Genomic DNA, 21,176 nt, shown 5'->3' with positions numbered 1-21,176 from the left:
TTTTGGGGTGGGTTTTTTTATTTTAATCTTGCCTTGAGTTACTCCTTGTTAATTTTCTTTAGGATTTATGTTTGGACTACATAGCCTGAACGTTAATACCAACACACTGGGCTTGCTGCTTCATTATCAAGGAGAGACCAAGAAGGTGCAGAAAACTGGTTTTACTTGCATTATTTTGCAGAGTGCTTCCAAGGCCTACAGCTTCACAACATGAGCACGGATGCTTCCAAAGAAAAGCAAACATTCCAAGGGAAATGCTCCGTTTGTGCACCCTAACCTAAAAGAAGCCAGGTGCATGTTTGCTCCTGGAGTACACAGCAGACCCTGTGTTGGGCCTTTCATCTCCAACAGACAATTCTCTAATGCATTTTCTACTTTGCCCTGGCATATTACTGGACTGCTCACTCCCATGACTTCCACTGCTGATCTTCCAGTCCTGAACTCCTTTCACCTGCAGTTAAATGCCAATGAAGCTTGAAAGATACTAGCTTCTCCATCTCGAGCTTCTGTCCAGGGCCTTTGGGCCCAGACTGGCCTTCAGAATCCCTTACGAGATTCCCAAGAAAGGAAAAGGGAAAAAGAAGTTGAAGCACAAAGCAAGTGGGTCAGCACTGTAATGAACCTCTGGCTCCAACTCACCATTTGTTCTGACTTAAGGGGACATAATAGCAGCCTGCCAATATCTATGAGGAGGTCACTGGGAGATCAGAGCCAGGCTCTGCAGTGCTGCACAGCAGGAGGGTGAGAAACCATGGACGTAAGTTGATAAAAGGGAAGTTCAGACTGGATACAAGGAAAAATCTTCCTGCCATGGAGACAGTCAAGCGTTAGAACAAGTTGCTTAGAGAGGTAGGTGCAATCTCCAACTTTTGAGGTTTTCAAACCCAAATCAGATAATGGTCTGAGCAACCTGGTCTGACCCCAGAGCTGACCCTGCTTTGAGCAGGAAGCTGGACTACAGCCTTCCTGTCCTGTGATCCAAATGTGAAGAAAGCAATAATCACAATCTAACTCCTCTCTCAAGGACCCATCTTGTAGGGTCACCTTCTCAGAAATGCTCCCTAGGGCCTTCTTAGGGTATTTTCCTAATACCAGACCCTCTTCATTGTTTGGTCTTTATGTTATTCATTAACCAGCTTTTTTGGTAGCTCCCACCCAGAGCTGTTGACACCCAAGACCTTATCATGAGCCTGTCTCACTCTTATCTACTATGTCTTTCCTAGATAGATATTTCACTGGATTTTTTTCCCATATCTTTCCCTGAGATATACCACACAGTCTCCTTTGAATCAATTTACGCACGTTGTTTCTAAGACAGCCTAGGATGAGGCAAAGAAACTACTGTCCACTCTTAAGTCTTGTCTTTTTACATTCACAGAACCAAGCACTTAACATGTTCTCCAAGGATGTTAATCTCTTTTGAGGAATCACAAACATCTTTACACTAAAGATGGCTAACTATAACAGATTAGATGGCATTATTTTCTAAATCTACTATCCCCAGTAGTGAGCACATTCTCTGTTATAGCACGTGCAGTATTGCAGCTTATATGAAGAGCATGTCTATTCTTGACACCTGTGGGAAACCACCCACATTGACATTCACTTTCACCAAATGTTGATGCATCCAGAAGCGTTGGATTTGGCAGAGCAATGCTGACAGCGGGAAGTGCTCCAAGACCTCTTCCTGGTAACTGCTTTTACAGGGTACTGACTGAAGTGACTACTATTGGAATAGACGTGTGGACTTACGGTCAAACACGGGAAAAGACAGAGGTTACTCATCCATAACATGAACCTTTGGAGATGCATAATCCACACTTACTTTTGCTTCCTAATTGCATGCCCAGCCTTTCTGTTGTTCAAAACTGTCTCTTTTTGGACTGTGGGGGGGCAGAGAAACTAAGGCAATCTCAGATCTCCACCACCCCATGTAGTGCGAACTCGCTCTACAGATACTGCTAGAATAAAAGCATCTGTGGTCTGAAGAGCTGTGGGCTCAGAGCCACCCTTAAACAGACAAATATACGATGTATCTCAAAGAATGAAGGCTCCTGCCAATAACTTCTTTTTTCCTTTTATCTTCAGAAAGAGTCCCACCACAGTTGTAGGAAATCAGTGTCTTGGGTTTTCAGTCAATTAGGAAGTGGCCAGTTCTGTAAGAGAGCTAAGTCTCCTGATACTAAACTACACTTTTTGTGACCTATTTTTACTTCTCTCTGACTCAGAAGCAGTAACTGGGAGTATTTTTGTAATTCCTGATGTTTAATTTTTCCTATTATGTGATTTTTGAGTGCAGGTTTAGTCTTTATTTTGCAGTTGACTGAAAAAAACCCAAACATTCACAGCTTATATGACTGCAGGCTCTTGTTCTTGTGGAGGGGACTGCAATGACAACATGGTGGAGGCCAAGTGATCCAGGCTACTTCTGTGGTACATCAAGGACAATTTTTTGACAGAAATGCTCAACAAGCTGAGTCTGGCTATGCTAGACATGCTACTCACACATAAGGAAGGGCTGGCTGGGAACATTGACACTGGTGGCAGCCTTGGCAGCAGTGACTACGAGATAGCAAAGCTTAAGATTCTGAGGGAAGTGAGGAAGATAAATAGTTGAATTGCAACCCTGGAATTTAGGAGAGCAGACTTTGACTCCTGCAGACATTTTGTTGGCAGAATCCCACAGAAGACTGCCCTGAAGGGCCCAGGACAGCTAGCCGAAGCACAAGAACTGTCCATTCTGATATGCAGGAACTTGAGCAGACATGGGAGAAGGCCAGCATGGCTGAGTGGGGAACTCCGGACTGAAATCAAATCCAAAAGGTGAGTATACAGACTGTGGAAGCAGGGATGGGCTACCGTGGAGGAATACAGAAATGCTGCCTAGGCATGCTGAAGCAGAACTAGGAAAGCCAAAGCTCAGCTGGAGTTGGAATTAGTGGGGGATGTGAAGGACACCTCCTGTACATTAACATGGAAGAAAGGCTGAGTAAAATATGGGCCCCACTACATGGGGAGGGTAACCTAGTGACAAAGAACATGGAAATGACTGAGGTAGACTTGGTGCTGCCTTTGCTTCAGGTTTTAACTGGGGAGGTCTGTGCTTAGATCTTTGGGCAGAGTCTGGGGAATGAAGTACTACCCACATAAGAGAAAGCCTGAGTTAAGGACTATTTATCCCAGATCTACACCAGTTTGGGAAAAGCTGGGCTCAATTCAAGGATGCAGGCTGATATCATTACAAGGTTGCTATCATCCTTGAAAGATCATATCGAACAGTGTACAGGATTGGAAAGGGCAAATGCAATGCCCATTTTCAAGAAAGACCCAGGAAACTACAGGCTGCTCAGACCAACCTCAATCCCAGGCAGATTATGGAACAAACTGTCCTAGAAGCCATGTCCAGACAATGTGGATTCACCAAGGGGAAACTATGCCTGACCAACCTGCTTGCCTTCTGTGATGAAACGACTGCCTTCAGGTACTGACCAGAGAGCAGTGAATGTTGTTTACTTTGGCCTTAGCAAAGTTTTTGACACCATCTGCTTTTGTATTCTTACAATAAATTGGAGAGAGATGGATTCAAGGTGTGGACTATGAGGTGGGTGGAAAATCAGCTCGACAGCAGGGCTCAGAGGGCTGAGGTCAGCCGCTTGAGGCCCGATTGGTTGGTTGTTACTAGTAACATGCCTCAGGGGTTAATAGTGAGCCAAATAATGCTGAAGGGTTTCATTACCATCCTCGATGTTGGGAGGGGTTGCAGATTTATGGATAACAACAAATTGGGGGTAGGGAGGCGATTGATACAGTGGGAGCAGGGCTGTCCTTCAGAGGGAGCTCAACAGGCTAGAAAATTGGGCTGACAGGAACCTCATTAGGTTCATCAAAGATGAATGCAGAGTCCTACACCTGGGAGGGAGGCATAACCCTATGTCATTGCCCAGGCTGGGTGCTGATTGGCAAGAAAGCAACTTCGCAGGAAAAGGGCTGGTGGACAAGCTGAATGTCAGTCAGTAAGGGGCCCCTGGGGTGCTGAAAGCTACCCACAGCCAGAGGGCACCGACTGTCACCCTCTGTTTTGGCACTTGTGAGACTGCATCTGCAGAATTGTGTCCAGTTTGGGCCTCCACTGTACAAGACACGGCATGCATACTGAAGTGAGTCCAGTGGAGCGCTACCAAGATGATTAGTAGCTGAAGCGTATGATGTATAAGGGTATGCTAAAAAAATGTTTTGATCAGTTTTAAGACAAGAAGATTAAGGAGGGGAGAGGGGTCTGAGCGCTGTCTTCAGCTACAAATAGGTGATTGTATAAAAGATGGAGCCAGACTCTTCCTGGTGGTGCACAACAAAATGGCAAGAAGCAATAGACATGAGGTAGAACAAGGGGAATTCTGATTAGAGACAAGGCAAAAATTCTTTGCAATGTAGTTGAGGACTGGAACAGGGACCAAGCAATGTTGTAGAATCTCCATCTTGGAGACAGTAAAAACTTGACAAGGCTGTGAAAAACCTGATCTCAACTTTGAAATTAGCCCAGTTTGAGGAGGGAGAGAGGTTGACCACATGATCTCAGGACATCCATTCCAACCTATTCAATTCTGCTGTTCTGTACAGTAAAAACAAACATTTAAAAAAAAAAAAAAAAAGCCACAACACCAAAAAAGGGTTCTGACTGTTGAGATAATTAATACCCAGAAGTTTAACATTTCTGCTTTAAGCACTTTCCCTTATAAATCCCCTGGTGGAGAACTCGCCTGTATCTTGGAAGTCCTTGAGGATACATGATGGAAGGGTGCAGTGGAGCTCTTCCTAAGCAGCTACAGAAATGGCAGGACCCAATCGCTACAGCTCCACCCCGTGCTCCCTAACAGACTGCTTTCTAATGTCCACGTTGAGGAGGAGCAGAGACAAGTAAAGCATTAAAGGAGCTGCTACTCAGCATGTTCACAGTAAGCGTATGGCAGACCTAGGCATCTTTCCCAGCCCTTATTGCTCCTGTCTCTTCCCACAGCCCTAGACTTCAGTCTTCTAACACTTCCCTTTGGAAGAGCATGTCCATCTGCCTGTTTTCCTCAGCAAGACACATGCTTGTTCTGCAGCCAGCTTCATCTCTGACCTGCAGTCCCTGTTCCTCTTTATTGCAACCCTTAAGACTCCTGGTAGTCTATTTAGTCCTATGTAATTAGATAAAAGGCTTAAGTTACTAACAAAATTTTGCAAAAGGCTCAGCTTCTGTCACAACAGGTATTAAGTCTTTCAACCAAATTCAATTTATATAACCAGGACACTTTAAATACATGAAAATAGATTTGATCCTTTAGTTCTTGATTAAAACTCAGCAACATCTCTATAACAGAACTAGAAAACTTTCAGCTATTTGTCAAACTCTGCTTTTCTTAGTCAACAGAAGTTCAATTTCTCTTACAATAGTCCATGTGAGCTTCTCACAAATTGTCCTAAACTATCATACTTTTAGGACTCATATATATAGCTGATACTACCATCATATGAATTGAGGATTATAATTTATTATTTCAATAATAAATACATGATGCATTATCAGAACATTTTTTCAAGTAAATAAATTCTGCTTTCTTAACAGTGTAATAGAATTTTTTAAAAAAATTATTTCCAGTTGTAAATCAAATTGGGTTTGTTCTGATTAGTGATTTTTTTGAACCATTCCTTAGAAAAACACACTTCAACCTGTAATTCCTGTGTTTCTTCTTAAAATTTCAGCCTTCAACATATGTATTTTATACTGGTTATCTTTGCTGACCACTAAAGGTCCTTTGCCAAACTGACTTTCCTACCTTTCTCTCCAGTCTTTCATTTGCTCCTTCCTTTCCTGTCAATCTTCCTATCCTTAGGTTCTCATTTTCACAAAAATATTTTCCATGTCTTTATTTCTCCTCTGCTGCCCAGTTCAGTCTTGTTTGTATTTCTTTGCATGTCAAGCTACGCTTTCTCCCATCATGCCTCTTTAGGAAGAAAACTTCACTAGTGCTTTGCAAACTCTACTGAAAGGCATAGAAAAGTGAAATGCAGGAATGGGTTCAGTAACTACAAATTGTATTCCTTAGGAAAAGTAGGTTTCCACCACTGCCAGGTACCTGCCAAGAGAGGTAACTGTTACGAACCTACACTTCCTCTAGCCCTAGTTAAGAATTGAAGCAGGTAGCATAATCACTATAAAATACTAAATAATACAGAGCATGGCTGTACAATCTCTGCAGTTTTGGATGCTGCCTTTCTCCCACTCTTTCTCTAAGGAAAAAAAAAGTTGAATTCTATTAATGTCTTGTGGTATTTTAGTTTTGGCAAATAGTTAAATATATATAGTGCTAGACTTTTCACAGAAATACCATTTTTCTTTACTAAATGCTCATTTATTATTGTCTATTTTTATTTGATGGCAGATGGCTATGTCTTTGTAGATTTGCTTGAATTTTCTTCTATTTTTTAGTGGGACACTTTATTATCTTTCTCCTACTCCCAGGGGGGTAGTACAATAAAAAGTTTCTTTGATGTCTCTTCTCTGTTTGCACAGGCTATGGTTCAAACCCCACAATGATTTTTAAGATGTAACCTTTCTCGCTCTCCATTGCTCCTCGTTGTCTTTGCGCCTCATACCGGTACTGAGCGCACATGACTGTGTTCCTCTGGGCGGCAGCGGGACATTTTGCTGTCCTCTCGTGTTTACTGGGATTAACAAAGTCCACCTTTAGCAAGCGAGTCCGGGTAGTGGACAGTGTATGGAACAAAGCAAAGGGTGTAGCCTGCATTACCGCATAAGGAAGGAAATGTGGCTGAAAGGGAGAAGACAGGGAAGGGATCTTACCCCTGTACTCGGCACTGGTGAGGCTGCACCTTGATTACTGTGTTCAGTTTTGGGCCCCTCACTACAAAAAGGACATTGAATTACTCGAGCGTGTCCAGAGAAGGGCAACGAAGCTGGTGAAGGGTCTGGAGCACATGTCGTACGAGGAGCGGCTGAGGGAACTGGGGTTGTTTAGTCTGGAGAAGAGGAGGCTGAGGGGAGACCTCATCGCCCTCTACAACTACCTGAAAGGAGGGTGCAGAGAGCTGGGGATGAGTCTCTTTAACCAAGTAATAAGCGATAGGACAAGAGGTAATGGCCTCAAGTTGCACCTGAGAAGGTTTAGACTGGATGTTAGGAAGCATTTCTTTACAGAACGGGTTGTTGGGCGTTGGAATGGGCTGTCCAGGGAGGTGGTGGAGTCCCCATCTCTGGAGGTGTTTAAGAGTCGGGTCGACATAGCGCTGAGGGATATGGTGTAGTTGGGAACTGTCAGTGCTAGGTTAACGGTTGGGCTGGATGATCTTCAAGGTCCTTTCCAACCTAGATGATTCTGTGATTCTGTGAAATCTTACGTACAATAGAGTGTAATTTTCTTTCCCCGTGAATTAAAGCAACTGCGGTACAAACTAGTAACTTGGCTGGAAGCGCTGATTTTCTGTTCTAGCGCTAACGTGATCACAGCTAGGCAAATCGATTTGTGCGTCCCACTGTCTGTCCCCTGAAGCGGGGCCCGCGCAGCCACTACGGCCTCGGCAGCCGCTGTGCTCCGCCTGTCGCCCTGCGCGGGCCGAGGGCGCGCCCCGCCAGCTCTGCCGAGCGGCCGCTGCCCTCCCGCCGAGCCCCCCGTCCCTGTTCCGGCTGCCTTCGCTTCCTGGAGGAGCCCGCCCCGCCCCGCCGCGCCCTCCCCTCCGCCGCCCGGGGGCCGCCCCGCCGCGCTCCCCTCAGGCCGCCGCTGGCGGGGCGGGGACGGTTAACGGCCGGCGCGCGCGGTCTCCCAGCAACGCGGGATGGCGGCGGGCGAGCAGCAGAGCCGCGACTACCTGCAGCGGCACCGGCTCCCCGAGCTGCTCCACCGCCTCGGCGCGCTGCTGCTCTACCACCGCCCCGGTGCGGCCCGCGGAGCGGCAGAGCCCCAGCGCCCCCCGCTCCGCCGCGAAAAGGGGGTGGGCGGGAGGGACTGTGCGGCCTTCGGTCACCAGCTGAGGGCCCTGCGTCTGCGGGAAATGTTAATTCGTTGCAGAAAGACCACGCGAGTTCCTGATCCAGGCGCTGGAAAGGGTGAAGGCTGGACAACGAGCCGAGGGGGAGTACCCGTACCTCATGGACGAGGCCAACCTGGCCGCCATGTTCAGCTTGCTGGACGTGGTGGGCCAAGGCCATGTAACGCCAGCGCAGTACAGAGAAGGTGCGTCTCACCTGGAGAGCAGGTCATACTGACACGGTTGGGTTTGTTTGCACAGAATTATTAAAATAGTTTCAAAGCTATGCCTGTGTGTACTTTAAGAGTATCCACATGTCTGCCAGTACACAACCTGGAACTTGGGAAGCTAAAAAAGTCACATATTTTAAGTTATATATGTTTACCTTTTATATCTAGGCCACTTTAAGGTGTTAAATTAACCTTTCAAAGACTTGCATAGGAAATTCTCTTTCCTTTTAGCTCTTAAAACTTTGGGACTGAGCACTGAAGATCTGCAGTTTGGAGATGATGTGAATATCACACTGGATGTATTCAAGGAAGAAGTGTAAGTTTAACTGAAAGGGGTTTTTTTAGGTGCGGGAGTATGCACAGGAGATATTTTACTGATTTGTCTTTTATTTACAAAACTACATAATTAAAGGACTTGCTGCTTTAACCCAATTTACTTCACATTGCAAGATCTAAAAAAGTCCATTATTGCCCGACTGACTGTGCTTGGCTTGCTGTGACCTGATCCAAAATCAGCATTTTCCTCCACCATCTCGGTTGTGTGGTTCTCTCAAAGCAGCCCTCTCAGATTACCCACCCCTCAGGTCAGACAGACATCAGCAGGTAGCCCAGGGGTTCAAATACTGATCTAGAAATGTGAAAGTGTTGTCTTCTTTGCACAGCTGTAGATGAAACAAGCTCAGAGTTATAATAATTTCTCATGGTCAAGGTATGGTTCTAGGGGCAATTTTTTGGTAGCTTTTGCAGTCACCAAAAGGTAACTGGAAATAATTATCCTCATTGTTATCTAACTAGAATTCTTTTTTTTTTTTTTTCTGTCTTAGGAAGAAGAAGATGCTGGAGAGCTGGGCTGGGTATTAGCTTGAGCAGTGGTCTGCTACATGTATTAGAAATAGGCCTCTTGCTCCAGTTCTGGTTTGTCAGCTGTGGATAGCCAATACTCATTCCCCCCTTGTTTGAGCAATCAGCTGAGAAGGACAAATGACAAGAATTTGTTCACATTTAACAGGCCCTAGAAGGGCCTATTTTTTGAGAATTGATTTTCTTAATGCAAGTAGATGGTTAAAAAAAAAAAGTAGAGATCATATTTACACAACTAAAACCATGTTTTGAAGTTTCCTCCTTGAGTTTGTAGCTTACAGTAGGGGGTTGTTACCTGTTGGCTCATTACCATTACTCATTAACTTTAGGAGTTGAGCTGTTTCATAAGTTGTTTTTTGGGCTTGTGCAGTGTTTTGCCTTTTTTTTTTTTTTTTAAAGGAAAGACCAACTTTAGCAAGTTATGACAAATGTCCACAGTTAAAGAAAGGTAGCACTTCCAAGTAAAATGATGTTTTCAAAGTTACAACACAGTATTTATGCAATTTTTGAGAAACTTTAAAAAAAATTAGGAGATACTTTGGTACAGCAAATAAAAAAATTTGAATTAGTATGAATAAAGAAAACAAAGTGACATATTCATTCCTTCAGTGTCCTGTTTGCACACATTTTAATACAGAACATCCATTACCTGGGATTTAGATATGTAAAACACGCACATTTAGGTGAAGGTGGACCAAGTCACAGGGAAGAGTTGTTTGCGTTGTACACAGGTGTATTTACACTGTAACTACTCTGTATTCCTTAGAATGATGTTACAGCACACAACCCTGACCAGGCAGACATATCCATTAAAGATGACAGTTTTAGCTTCTAAAGGCAATGGCAAGGAGGTTAAGGAAAATAACCAAATCAGTAGCATTTTGAATTTTTTTTAAAAACTGTATAGAATAAGGCAGAAGATCTTATTAGATTAAACCAGTCATTCAGCATACAGTATTGAAAAAAAAAAACCAAACAAGTATATTACAACATACTTGCTTTGCTTTTGTTTAAAATAAGTAATTTAGACCAAGTTATTAACCATTTCTGAAGAAGTCTTTATTTTCCTGTATTTGGCCAACTAGCTCTCAAATTGAGAAGAATCTCAACATCCTTTTGAGCTAATTTATAAACTCCAAGTTCATTTAGTGCTGCTGTTGCAGACGGCTGGTTTGGTTTTAATGTTTCATTTTCTGAGGCTGACTGTAGTACATCCTTCAGCAGCAAGGCAGAGCCGATATTCAGGTTCAGGATAATACAGGCTTCTTTTATGCTAGAGGGAAGTTACATGGATTAAGATGAGAAGGACCCATGAGATAACCACTATGTGCACAAAGTTAAATGTAACAAAAAAACCTCCATAGTCTTCTGAAAAGGATCAGGAGCATTGAACTGAAAAGTGGTGCTTAGATCAAGGCAAACAGTATACTACTTCTCACTGTCTAAGCCTTTTCCATTATGTATGTGTATTTCATAATCATCAATATTTTGCCTCCCAGCTTCTTAAGTTTTTTCACTAATATTAAAAATACAGAATAGAATTTACCATTTAATCAGTCTAGCTTTCCCTAGCTACATTTGCCCCTAAGATAATTAGGAACTTCTTCAGTATATTTTAAGAGCACAATTTAACACACAGTTGCTAGAACCTGAACATTTTTCCTAATTAATATCATTAAGGACCAAACTGATACCCTGTTGTTGTCACATTGTTTCTAGTCTAAATACAATAGATAGCTGTGTACCCATTACGCATTTTTTTTTTATGGTTCCTTTGTGTATGTGTGTCCTCTTATGCTGGGAATAATACGCATGTATCAATACCTTTATGAACGTGATGTGCTCAAAAAAAACCCTTAAACCTGAAGATGAATATTCCAATTTAAAAATGCCAGCATATATTTGTCTTCAAGTGTTCAAGACTGAATGCCACGCTCCATATTAATTAAAAATATTAAGATTTCTGCCCCAATTACCCTAGGAGTTTAGTACTGGACTCTTTAGAAGACTGTGGACTATTTAAAAGACTGATCACAAAGAAGGTAGTTTCTTCTCATCACTGAAAGCAACTGGACCACTATGCAAGGCAATTCTGAGCAGGAACATAGTTTAGTCTTTCTTCTAAAAATAGTTTACTGTGTTTCAACTGTATCTTTGAGTAGTTTCTTTGGCTCCAGTTTCAAAAGCCTGTGCTACTTATATTCCTTCCATAAGTTAATTTATTTAGATATCCTGACTGCACAAAATACTCCAGAACACACACCACAGTCCATTGCTATCTGAGCATATGCTGCAGAATCAAAACTTTCCTAGTTGTAAACACCGGAAGCATAAATGATCCACATATTTTAAGTGTGGTTCAAAACTAACTGTGAAAATAATCTTGGTGATATGTAAAACACATGTATTCATCTGGACATTCACTTCTGAAATACCAACGGACCAGAAGTTTGCCTACTTACTGCTTGAAGTAGTTTTCTGGCCTCTTGCAGTAGTGTGAAAATAAAGGGAACAGATTTCTACTCATGTCAAACTGGAGTTGTGCTGCTCCTCCTTCATTGAAATGATTTGCCATAATTATCTACAAACACAAAGAGGTACATCTGCTGTTTAGGCCGGTCACTAGCACCTACTGTATGGGTCACATTTTGCCGATACCTACTTCCTGATATATGTATATATCCACTTTCTCTGCAAGCATTTGCCAGAAAATTTTGAACAGTGAGTGACAGAGCTGCTGTTCTAGTTGTAGCAAGCGGTCCCGTAGGGTCAACAACATTGGGCAAGCTGTGCTCGATAAGGACATCACTGCTTGCTCTGCTTGAGATGGTAAAGATAACCACCTGAAAGAAACAATCGCACCGAAGTCATTGTAATGAAGTTATTCACATTGCAACAACTGAAGTTAAAATTATCCTTTAAAAAAAATCTTGCCCATTTACAATGGTTCAGAGAGAGTTCTTTCCCATTTCAAATCTAAAAGTAATCAGTCTAATGCTATTTTTAGATTTCATTTAATATTAAAAGTCATGCTTTAGTTATAAATCTCTGAACACGCCATTCAAACTCCATCTAATCTAGAAAATCATCATATTCATTTTTTGAACTACTTCAGAACTGTTCTACACAGGAGCAAACATTCAAGCAGCCCTATGAGCCTGTGAAGACAGAACAGCCATTAGAGGCCATTTCGTATTAACTCTTTAATACTACTATGAAGAAAATAATTCTTGTCCAAACTAGAGTGATCCAGAATTCTCCCTAAGGTTTTTAAGGTAATGTGCCCACTAATTGTGGAACTACTTTAGAAAACATTAATTAAAATAGTCTTGAAGTAAGTGTTAAAAAGAATTTTCCAAAACTTACTACCCTGTGCCATTCCTATTCAGGAAAATAATTTTGCCTATTAGCTACTCCTTCCTTTATTTACCTCAATATTTTTAATAGGAAACAATATTGTAATATGGGAAGAGAGTAAACAGACAGAATCACCTCTCTTTTTTATACAGCTTTGCAGCATCTTTGACCTCTCTGAAGACATGATCTACTTGACGAGTGAGCATATCATGTTTCAAGCGTTCCAGGAGGTTAATCATTTCGTCAAAGACAGAACTCTCCATCGAAGCCAGCTGCCCTAGCTGTAGTTTACTGACAGCATTACTTTCTGCATGAACTTCCAGCTCAGCCTGCTGCAGCTGCAAGAAGAACTAGAGAAACAAAACCAGATATGAATAACACAAAAAATAATCTTACCATTTGAACTTTTCATTCGTACTTTAAACAGGCACAGTTCTAGAAAACACTCTCCTGACCAATTTATAAACTTAAAATTTTAAGATTTTAAAATCACTTTCTTATGGTTCCCTGTGGCCCTGAAAAACAAAGCACAGTGGTTTAATCCTAGTGATGGAACTGATACAGGTTTCAGATACGAAAGCAGACAGGTAAGGGGAACAGATCTAGAGAAATACCAAAAAGATATTTTAAGACTGACAGCAGAAAGCTTAAAAAAAAACCCCCTGATTTTGTCCTTTTTAATGTTTGTGAAAGTAAACTAGAATCTTTAATTGTAAGTCGTTTTAGAAATAATCGTTCATTAAATCATAAATTTTCTGGGCTGACAACTGCAAGAAAATGAAGCAAGTTTAATGTGACATAGTGGTAACAACTTGTTGGGTTTTGCTTTTAAGCTGATCAAGACACTTCAGCAGACACAGCTTTACAAGATGAAGGCTGCTGTCCTATCAAGCCAAGATTATCCTCTGCTAGAGCCACAGTTTCCTACAAAGACAAAAAGAATTCGGAGGCTGCCCATCTTGCACACAATACCTCTTTTTACATACTTTACAAGTAACAGGTTTTTTGATCTTTTGTACCAATAACCACAGAAAAGCTGAAATGCTACACAACAGCCATGCTGCCACCAGGCTATTACACAGCAAAATCATTAATTCCCAATTCCCAGTTATCAGTGAGTGGCTTTTCTGAGCTACACCTAAACCATGCTGCAACGCAGATACCCATGCTGAGTCTGTTTAAGCTGACCTGCCATGAGAGTAGTTCAAGCATTGTGCTCAGGCTACTGCATGCACTTCAACATCAATGCTGTCAATACTGACTCAGAGATCTCCAAAATTAACTGACTAATTTTTTACAATACAAAGCATGTAAAGGGACTACTTTTTTGTCTGTTCACATTATTCCATCCCCCAGGCTCTCTTTAAATTTCCCTAGAATGTTGTAATTAATACAGCTTAGATCTCAAACAATAATCTGTCCTTATTTATACATCTTTTATTAAATTTAAATTTACATTTCATTCTCTTTTTTCAATAATTAATTCTGAAGACACTTAAACAGTGCTGAAAAAAAAGTTTGTTATCCAAAGCCCTTTTTTTTTTTTTTTAAGTCGGATAATTACTTACTACATTGTCAGCCCAGTCTGCCAACACTGTTGCTATATAGTTAACAGCATTAAGGATTGCACAGTATCGGAAGCCTAAAGAAGCTCTAGTCTCTTCTTTCATTACTTGAGTTAATCGTATTCTGAAATCATCAACTAACTCCTTCTGTAGGCCCAGGAACTGCAGTTTTCTGGAAGCTGTTGGAAGATTCTTATACCTATCTGGAAAGACATTAATAAAATGTTTTTAGGTTTTCCAACACTGAATAAAAAGCTTTTCAAAAAGAAACATTACAGTCATCTTATTATACCACCTTACACCTATGAGAACATCATATAGTTTAAGACAGTTGACATATTTCAACGATTTCAGGGAACTAGTCGCTGCAAAAGCTAAACACATAAGAAAATGACATTCTTACCCCTCCCGATTCCATTAGCATTTTGTGTTCTAATACTTGAAGCAGTATGTGATTATACCACACCAGCCAGTGTGGCCCCTAAAGCGTACTCACACAGAGCAAGATAAAGCCATTGAATATGCAGTTAAGTGTCTCCTGAAAACTTACTTGCTCTTATGTTCTGTTCCAAGAAAGCAGATGTTACTTATTAGCTTCTAAATTGACACAGATTCAAAAGGAATAGTAGGATGCTTTTATTACTACATTGTAACAAATTATATTCTCTCAAGTATGAATGAGTTTTAATATGCCAAATATCAAATGGGTTTTTTCAGTTATTATTTTGTAAACATGTCACTAGATTAAGATTAGTGCCCAGAATATGCTTGAGTTAGTGTCCAAAATACAAAACAGGAAAGCTTTTATTACATTGTAAACGTCACAACTTTGCAACATTTAGTGACTGCTGCTGACAATGGATAGTAAATAAATCCATTAGCTGAACTTTTTTTACTATTCGTTACAAACAAGAACAATGCCCATAGATTAATAATTACCTGTTATAACTAACAATAGAGTCATAAAAGTTTCAGCGCAGTCTGGGACTTTCATTTCATCTACGTCAGTGATATCTTTGTATTGCGATATCCACGCAGCCTCTGATGAAAGCATCGAGTCCATTTTCTGAAGAGCAACTGAGATGCACACAACTCATAAATTGTTTAAGTTTTTAATTAAAAAAAATGCTAACAAAGCTCCCTCTAAAATACATAAACATAAAACCCTCATCTCTTGTAAGTTAAATTTTATATTTTCAGGTTATAAAAACTACTAATGACTTCATAGAAAACCAGCTTCAACGTATCTGCATTTGCAATGCTGTTAACAACTATGTCAGAGTTGATTGGGAGTTTTGTTTTATAATAGTTGTCTTGCTCCTTTCCAATAGATTTTCTCTTAATTTCTCAAAAGTTAATACCCTTCCCCTATTTCAATTTAAAGCCCATCCTTGTCTGCACACACATAAATATAATAATTATCTAAAAATAAGGCTACTGGATTCCATACAGCTTAGAGGCAAGAGTCCTACAAACTACAGAAGCACTATTCCAGTCTAAACAATTTTTAGTCAAAATAATCACAGAATATAAAAATATGTATGTCTTACATAGTAGCCCTGTCCAAGTGACATATCCTATTTGAGAATTCTATTCCTGTAAGTATATACAGTTTCTGAATGTGCAATATAAAGGCCAACAAAATCCAATGGAAGTCTTACATTTTTTTTCCACTGTTAGCCACCTTTGGAAGCAGGATTCTTCTGACAGAATATGCATGCAACTGGGAAAGGTGCTGAGATAACCGTGAACACTGTACAACTCTCTCTCAAACAGAAGTACCTCATCCACAAGGTGACAAAAGAGTGTGTCATCATACAACAGGCATGGAATATCAGCAGCCAGCTTCTCCAAAATCAACATTACTAGAGCACGAGAGAATTCAAGCTTTTAAAAGAAAGAAGTGAATAAAATGTCAGAGATAGGAAGTATTAACAGGTGCAAACATGCACATAACAAACTGCTACTAGACTGAGTTAAGTGACCACACACTTAGTGAGATCAGTGGAAGTGGGCTTGCACAAGTATCTATCAGAAGTTGACTTACATATTCATATATATATATAAAACCATGAAAGTGCTTACCCCGGCATTCACTGAAGATCCTGCCTTGTCCAGTATTGGCTGGATTTTGTCATCAAGGAACTTTGCATGATTTCCAATCCACATAAGTACTTGTGTTAAATACCACTCGGGCTTATTTAAAAAAAGAAAATAAAATACTAAATGCATCCAAACAACATTTATTCAAGTGCTACTATTTTAAGACCAGCTTCTAAAAAATACCCATCTCTTCCCTGCCTCCTCTTGATCTCAGATCACTCAAGTCTTGCACTGTGTTTTACTTAGCTTTGATTTTCATAAAAGCAGCATCAGAGAAGTATTTCTGGATTTGAATTGTCTTAAATGCACCAATTATTCTGTTTCTTCGCAAGCAAAAGCTCCATTTTTTTATCTCCCACTGCTCTACTGCCTTCTCACTCATGAGGTCCTCTTTTCTGCTTCACATACTTCCTCCTGTTCTTCTGTGTGGTCTTTATTTCTTGGTACAGCAAAAAGGATGCACTCCTGAGAAAACTCTTCCCAGTAGCTCTGTTCTTACTGTTATTGTACCCAACCTCAACCCCACCTTCCCCCTGGAAGGGGAAAATCTATAACCTTCTTATTTCACATTTTAATGCTTTTAAGCTTTTTCAGTTTCCACACTTAAAAATATGGGCTGTAGCTGTTACAAAACAGCTCTCAAACTCTGCTCGATGCATTACAGCAGCATCAATGCATTGAAACCTGTTCCAATGACAATTCTCAGATAGAAATCTCAGTTTTTTAAGTTAACTCATACAAAAAGTGAGTCAGTTTCCAACTGCTAAAAACTCTTGTTGTAGGTCAATTAAAAAATTTAACCCAGAAAACTAATTATGTAACAGTGCCTTTAGACTAATCACATTAAGAGCAGAATCTCAACATTTTCAGTTACACGAAGGTAGCAAAACACAATGCCAAAAAACAAAGCCACAGCTTTGTACAGCCTTTGAGCTCAAGCAGTAAGAACAGTGCAAAACCCTTTGCAACACAACAGAGAAAATTAATCAAACCTTCTGAAATTATGGGAGTCAGTTGAAGATTGTAGTAACGCTTTCTAAAGGATCTGGGCAAGAGAGAAATATCACCAGGCCCAGAGAAAACGTTTGTGCCTCTAAAAGGCCTCCAAGTGCTATCTTCATGCCTGTACACACTTAGGCAGGCACAAGAACTGCACGGTTTTGAAGAATCTTAGTTTCAGAAAGGAAAGTGTTAAAGGTATACAAATTTAAATACAGGGGGAAAAAAGCATTAAAAAAATAAAATTAAACTGCTTTCTCCCATACCTTGTTTAAAACATTGGTTTGTTTATTTCCAGTGAAATGATATTTGAATCTTTTCTGAAGAGGATTCAGCATGATCTGTATTGGAAGAATAATGGGCGGCGATGGGGGTAAGGAGTACTTTTCTGGCAATTGTTTAGGTTTGGTTAACAGTTCATCTCTAAGTTTGACAGTTAAGGACAAATTTAAGTGTTGAATTCTCCCAACATCATCATTTCAAGGGAATGGGTTTATAAAAATGAACATTTCTTAGTTCTACCTCATTGGCCGAAGGCAGTATTACGCAATCTATAAAATTCCTCAAATATGAAGGATACTCAAAATATTTCAGTTTATATAATATTTAATACAACTCAGGCTACTAAGGGTTATTTGTTCAGTGACAATACAAATCACTTAAGTCAGTTTGATTTAGAAAACTCATACAGTTAAAAAAAACCCAAACAAACACAGAAAACCACCATCATCAGTACCAAACACAGGGGCTATCCAAGAGACAGATGTATTCATATTTGTTAAAGGAGGATAAAGGACTCATGAGATTAATAAATGCAATATATGATTTCCCATTTTCACGTAACTGATTTAAGTGACCCAGTCTGACAGACCAAAACTGTTACCAACTCAGGGCTGTGTAGAATGGCCTTGTATCTTCCCACTCCGTGATTTATTTTAAAAACAAACAAACAAAAAAAGCAGCCACAACCACTCCAGGAAAAATGGCTTGGTTGCACTTTAGCTATGCTTTATTTAATTAACATAAAGAAAAGAACAGGATGAGCAGCAGTGCCTTCTGATTAACCTCAAAGGCAGACTACTATCACTGCACAATAAATATCCTTCCATGGCCTCCCCTTTTCACAAAGTCTCCTTCCGAGACACATATCTTCAAGCTTTCCCTCTTTTCTTTCTGGGATGGGACATATTATAAAGTGATTAAGGCTATGAAAGGAAAAGCATTAACTGTGTCAACTAACACATACATCACCATTTTTTTATTAAGATGGGCAATCTTGCTGAAGCACGTAAGGCTTGATCCTCAGGAACCCTGAGCTGTCAGCTACCATGAGATCACTAGATCTGATGACTTGGAGTTCCATTGTTGCTACTGCCAAAAAGGACAACTTTAGCACCTGGCATTTTCTAAACAAACAATACATTCTAATGTTAATACAAAGTAACATAAATACAAATTATCTTCTGTCTTTAGGGAGAACAAAATTTTAAATAACTCTCCTTGAGAATGTGCATCTCTGACATTTATTATTCTTACTAAAATACACCACAACTGTTTAAAAGGATACGAAGTTTGCAATTTCAGAAGCTGACAAAACAACATCTCCAAATTGTTGTATACATCAGGAGCACTGGCTGGTGCAGCAAGGCCAAATGCCTGAGACTGTGGTGGCCCCACAAATGGCCAGCGGAGCTGGGTTAGCACCTCTTCAAAGTCACTGAAGGGCAAAACAAGCACTTTAACACGAACCTACAGTACAATACAAGGATGAGGGAGTGGTGGTACATCTCTCACCTTGACAATTTGTCCTTAAGAATTTTATGCCAAAATTTAACAGTGGATCTCACAAAGGCAAGAAGATGAGAACAAGATGACTCCTGAAGTTTAATATCCAGTTCTGCCATGAATGCTAGAGTACTGGCTGCCTCTGGAACATTGTTGGTCATCAGATATTGCTGAATGCTATCACTATAAAATACAAGAAAAGCCAGGGTCAAAAATTCATTAAAGATAACAGAAAATAATCAAAAAATGAAGATTAAACTTTCTCAAAACTAAAATATTTTAATGATGGATAAACTAGGTTACCAGTCTCAGAAGACATATGCGGTACTCAGAAATTCTACCTTAACTCTTCTATTCGTGAAATCCATTTAAGATAGGCCAGGTGTCGTTCAATCTCTTCTACTTGACTAATGAGTACGTCGAGATCCTCCATCCACGGCTGAGCTTTCAGTAAGTGGCTACTGATTGAATCAGATAGAAGAGTTTCTTCCTCTAAAAGCCGACTCAGAGACTTTTTAGAATCTTCTGCATTCTTTAAGGCATTCTGAATTCTTTTAGGGACTTCTGATGAAACTGTAAGTACCTACATTCACAGACAAGTATTAAGTCTGACATAAAACCACTATCCTATGTAGAGTAGTACCATTTGAGGTATTAATACATTGCTTTAATTCCGTTAAATATACTTAATCAGTCATATAGCATATTCAGAGGAGAAAAAAAAAAAAAAAGATATTTACCTGTTCTTCTAACTGCTTCTTATTTGCAGACAGCTTATCAATAAGGTTGTCCAGCTTCCTCAGAGAATCATAGTCATTTCCCACTTCTCTTTCCACAAATTCAGAAACATAGTATGGGATATCACAACGATCTAGATCTCTAATGACTTCTTTCTTTCTAACAGCAACGGCTGCCATGATTCTCTGCAATACTGATTAGACAATTTCTAATTAGTCACCACTAAAACAAAACTCCATGAAAAGCTGAGCAGTTCAATTTAAATGAAAACTTAAATAAGACATTCCATAAATACACTGCTTTAAATGAGACAATTTGCTGGCATAAGTCTCAGCTGAGATATGATAAAACCTTGCTTGCACATTCAACCGGTGATTTGTTATACATTAATTACTGAAGACAAATATGCCTGTTAATTTCTTCCTTTCCCAAAAGTGTGAATTTTATTAAAATAGTTCATTATATATATGTAGTTTCTACCTATGTAATATGGAAAACGATAAAAAATACTAGGAAATTTTGTAAAATAAAAAGAAAGATAACAATGTTCCACTTTACCTTTTCATACAGTTTAGGATGTTCCAGAGATATCAACTGATGAGTGATGCAAAGTACTAGCAAAGTATCCACTTTGGTCTTGCAATGATTTGTAAAGTAGAAGGACCACTGAAATATTTGTAAGAAAACCTACACAGTATAACAGAAGAGGCACTTGCTGATCCACACATTTGTCAGCATCCAGAGAAAACCAAACCTGAAACAGAGGATGATTATCTACAGTGAAACAAAAAAGGCAACAATGACGAGTGTTTGGCTAGTTCAAATCTCAACATTTTAATATCACTTTCACAACAGTGTTTAAAAATTAAATTTATACACTTGCCTTTATCTGCTGCAAACTTTAATTAAGTGAAAACCCTATTAAACAGACAAAAGAAAAGAGAAAATGGTGCAACTAGCGAGCCAAAGTTGGAGAAGCAATAGAGAGCACCGGGAAAAACAAACTGGGAGACCAAGTGTCTTGCTAAAGAAGTGAATAAAGAAAAGAGTAGTAAAAAGCACCATGCTGTTTGCAACAATGCAAAAAAATAATGCCGCAGAAGACTACTAATCAAGCACTGCTCTTTTCTTACTAGAGGATCAGGATACAGGAGAAGATAGGAACAGGACACTGAGGAGCATCCTCCAACCTTTTTCCCGCTCAAGCACGCAGCTCCGCACCCACCTTCGCCAGAGGGCCAGGCCGTGTCACGGCGCGTTAGAAGGCTCTGCGGGCCCCGGGGAGGCTCCGAGCCAGGCCCCCCCCTGCCGCCCACGGCCCAGGCCGGGCGACCAAGCAGTCCCTTTCCCCGCCAGCCGTTAGCGCCTCGGCGAGCCCTTCTCCGCTCTGAGCTCTGCCCCCGAGGCGGCGCTTTCCTTCGCAGGCTGCCCGGCGCCCAGCAGAGCCCCGCCAGTGGGCGCAGGCGGCGGAGCTCGGGGTAACGGGCGGCGGAACCCGCAGGGGCCCGCGGAC

At 40.5% G+C, this 21,176-nt stretch overlaps 2 protein-coding genes across 2 annotated transcripts; one reads left to right on the top strand and one right to left on the bottom strand.

Annotated features, from left to right (window-relative positions):
* Nucleotides 1-7,760: 7,760 nt before the first annotated feature.
* EFCAB10 (EF-hand calcium binding domain 10) lies at nt 7,761-9,712 on the top strand. The gene is made up of 4 exons (XM_074869954.1): nt 7,761-7,933; nt 8,067-8,231; nt 8,487-8,571; nt 9,080-9,712. The coding sequence occupies exons 1-4, from the start codon at nt 7,834-7,836 to the stop codon at nt 9,114-9,116; spliced, it is 387 nt and encodes a 128-aa protein (XP_074726055.1). The 5' UTR covers nt 7,761-7,833; the 3' UTR covers nt 9,117-9,712.
* Nucleotides 9,713-10,150: 438 nt separating this feature from the next.
* RINT1 (RAD50 interactor 1) lies at nt 10,151-20,365 on the bottom strand. Its single transcript, XM_074869953.1, has 14 exons — nt 20,222-20,365; nt 19,666-19,856; nt 19,267-19,508; nt 18,935-19,108; nt 18,708-18,857; nt 17,407-17,563; nt 16,124-16,234; nt 15,700-15,925; nt 14,978-15,115; nt 14,042-14,241; nt 12,609-12,823; nt 11,779-11,959; nt 11,579-11,697; nt 10,151-10,389 (listed from the first exon to the last, which is right to left on the bottom strand). Exons 2-14 carry the CDS (start codon nt 19,840-19,842, stop codon nt 10,176-10,178), a joined length of 2,304 nt encoding a protein of 767 aa, XP_074726054.1. The 5' UTR covers nt 19,843-19,856; nt 20,222-20,365; the 3' UTR covers nt 10,151-10,175.
* Between the last annotated feature and the right edge of the window lie 811 nt (nt 20,366-21,176).

Source organism: Strix uralensis, chromosome 5, assembly GCF_047716275.1.
Source record: "Strix uralensis isolate ZFMK-TIS-50842 chromosome 5, bStrUra1, whole genome shotgun sequence".
NCBI lineage: Eukaryota > Metazoa > Chordata > Aves > Strigiformes > Strigidae > Strix > Strix uralensis.
This window is presented reverse-complemented; position numbering and strand designations above follow the sequence as displayed.

Excerpts from the sequence above, each read along its gene's own strand:
- EFCAB10 (XM_074869954.1), top strand. The coding sequence starts at position 7,834 with ATGGCGGCGGGCGAGCAGCAGAGCCGCGACTACCTGCAGCGGCACCGG. Across the intron at positions 8,232-8,486 it reads GCCAGCGCAGTACAGAGAAG|CTCTTAAAACTTTGGGACTG; the intron begins GTGCGTCTCACC and ends CTTTCCTTTTAG. Across the intron at positions 8,572-9,079 it reads GATGTATTCAAGGAAGAAGT|GAAGAAGAAGATGCTGGAGA; the intron begins GTAAGTTTAACT and ends TTTCTGTCTTAG.
- RINT1 (XM_074869953.1), bottom strand. The coding sequence starts at position 19,842 with ATGGCAGCCGTTGCTGTTAGAAAGAAAGAAGTCATTAGAGATCTAGAT. Across the intron at positions 18,858-18,934 it reads CTTAAGGACAAATTGTCAAG|TGACTTTGAAGAGGTGCTAA; the intron begins GTGAGAGATGTA and ends TTTGCCCTTCAG. Across the intron at positions 10,390-11,578 it reads CCAGAAAACTACTTCAAGCA|CATAAAAGAAGCCTGTATTA; the intron begins GTAAGTAGGCAA and ends ACTTCCCTCTAG.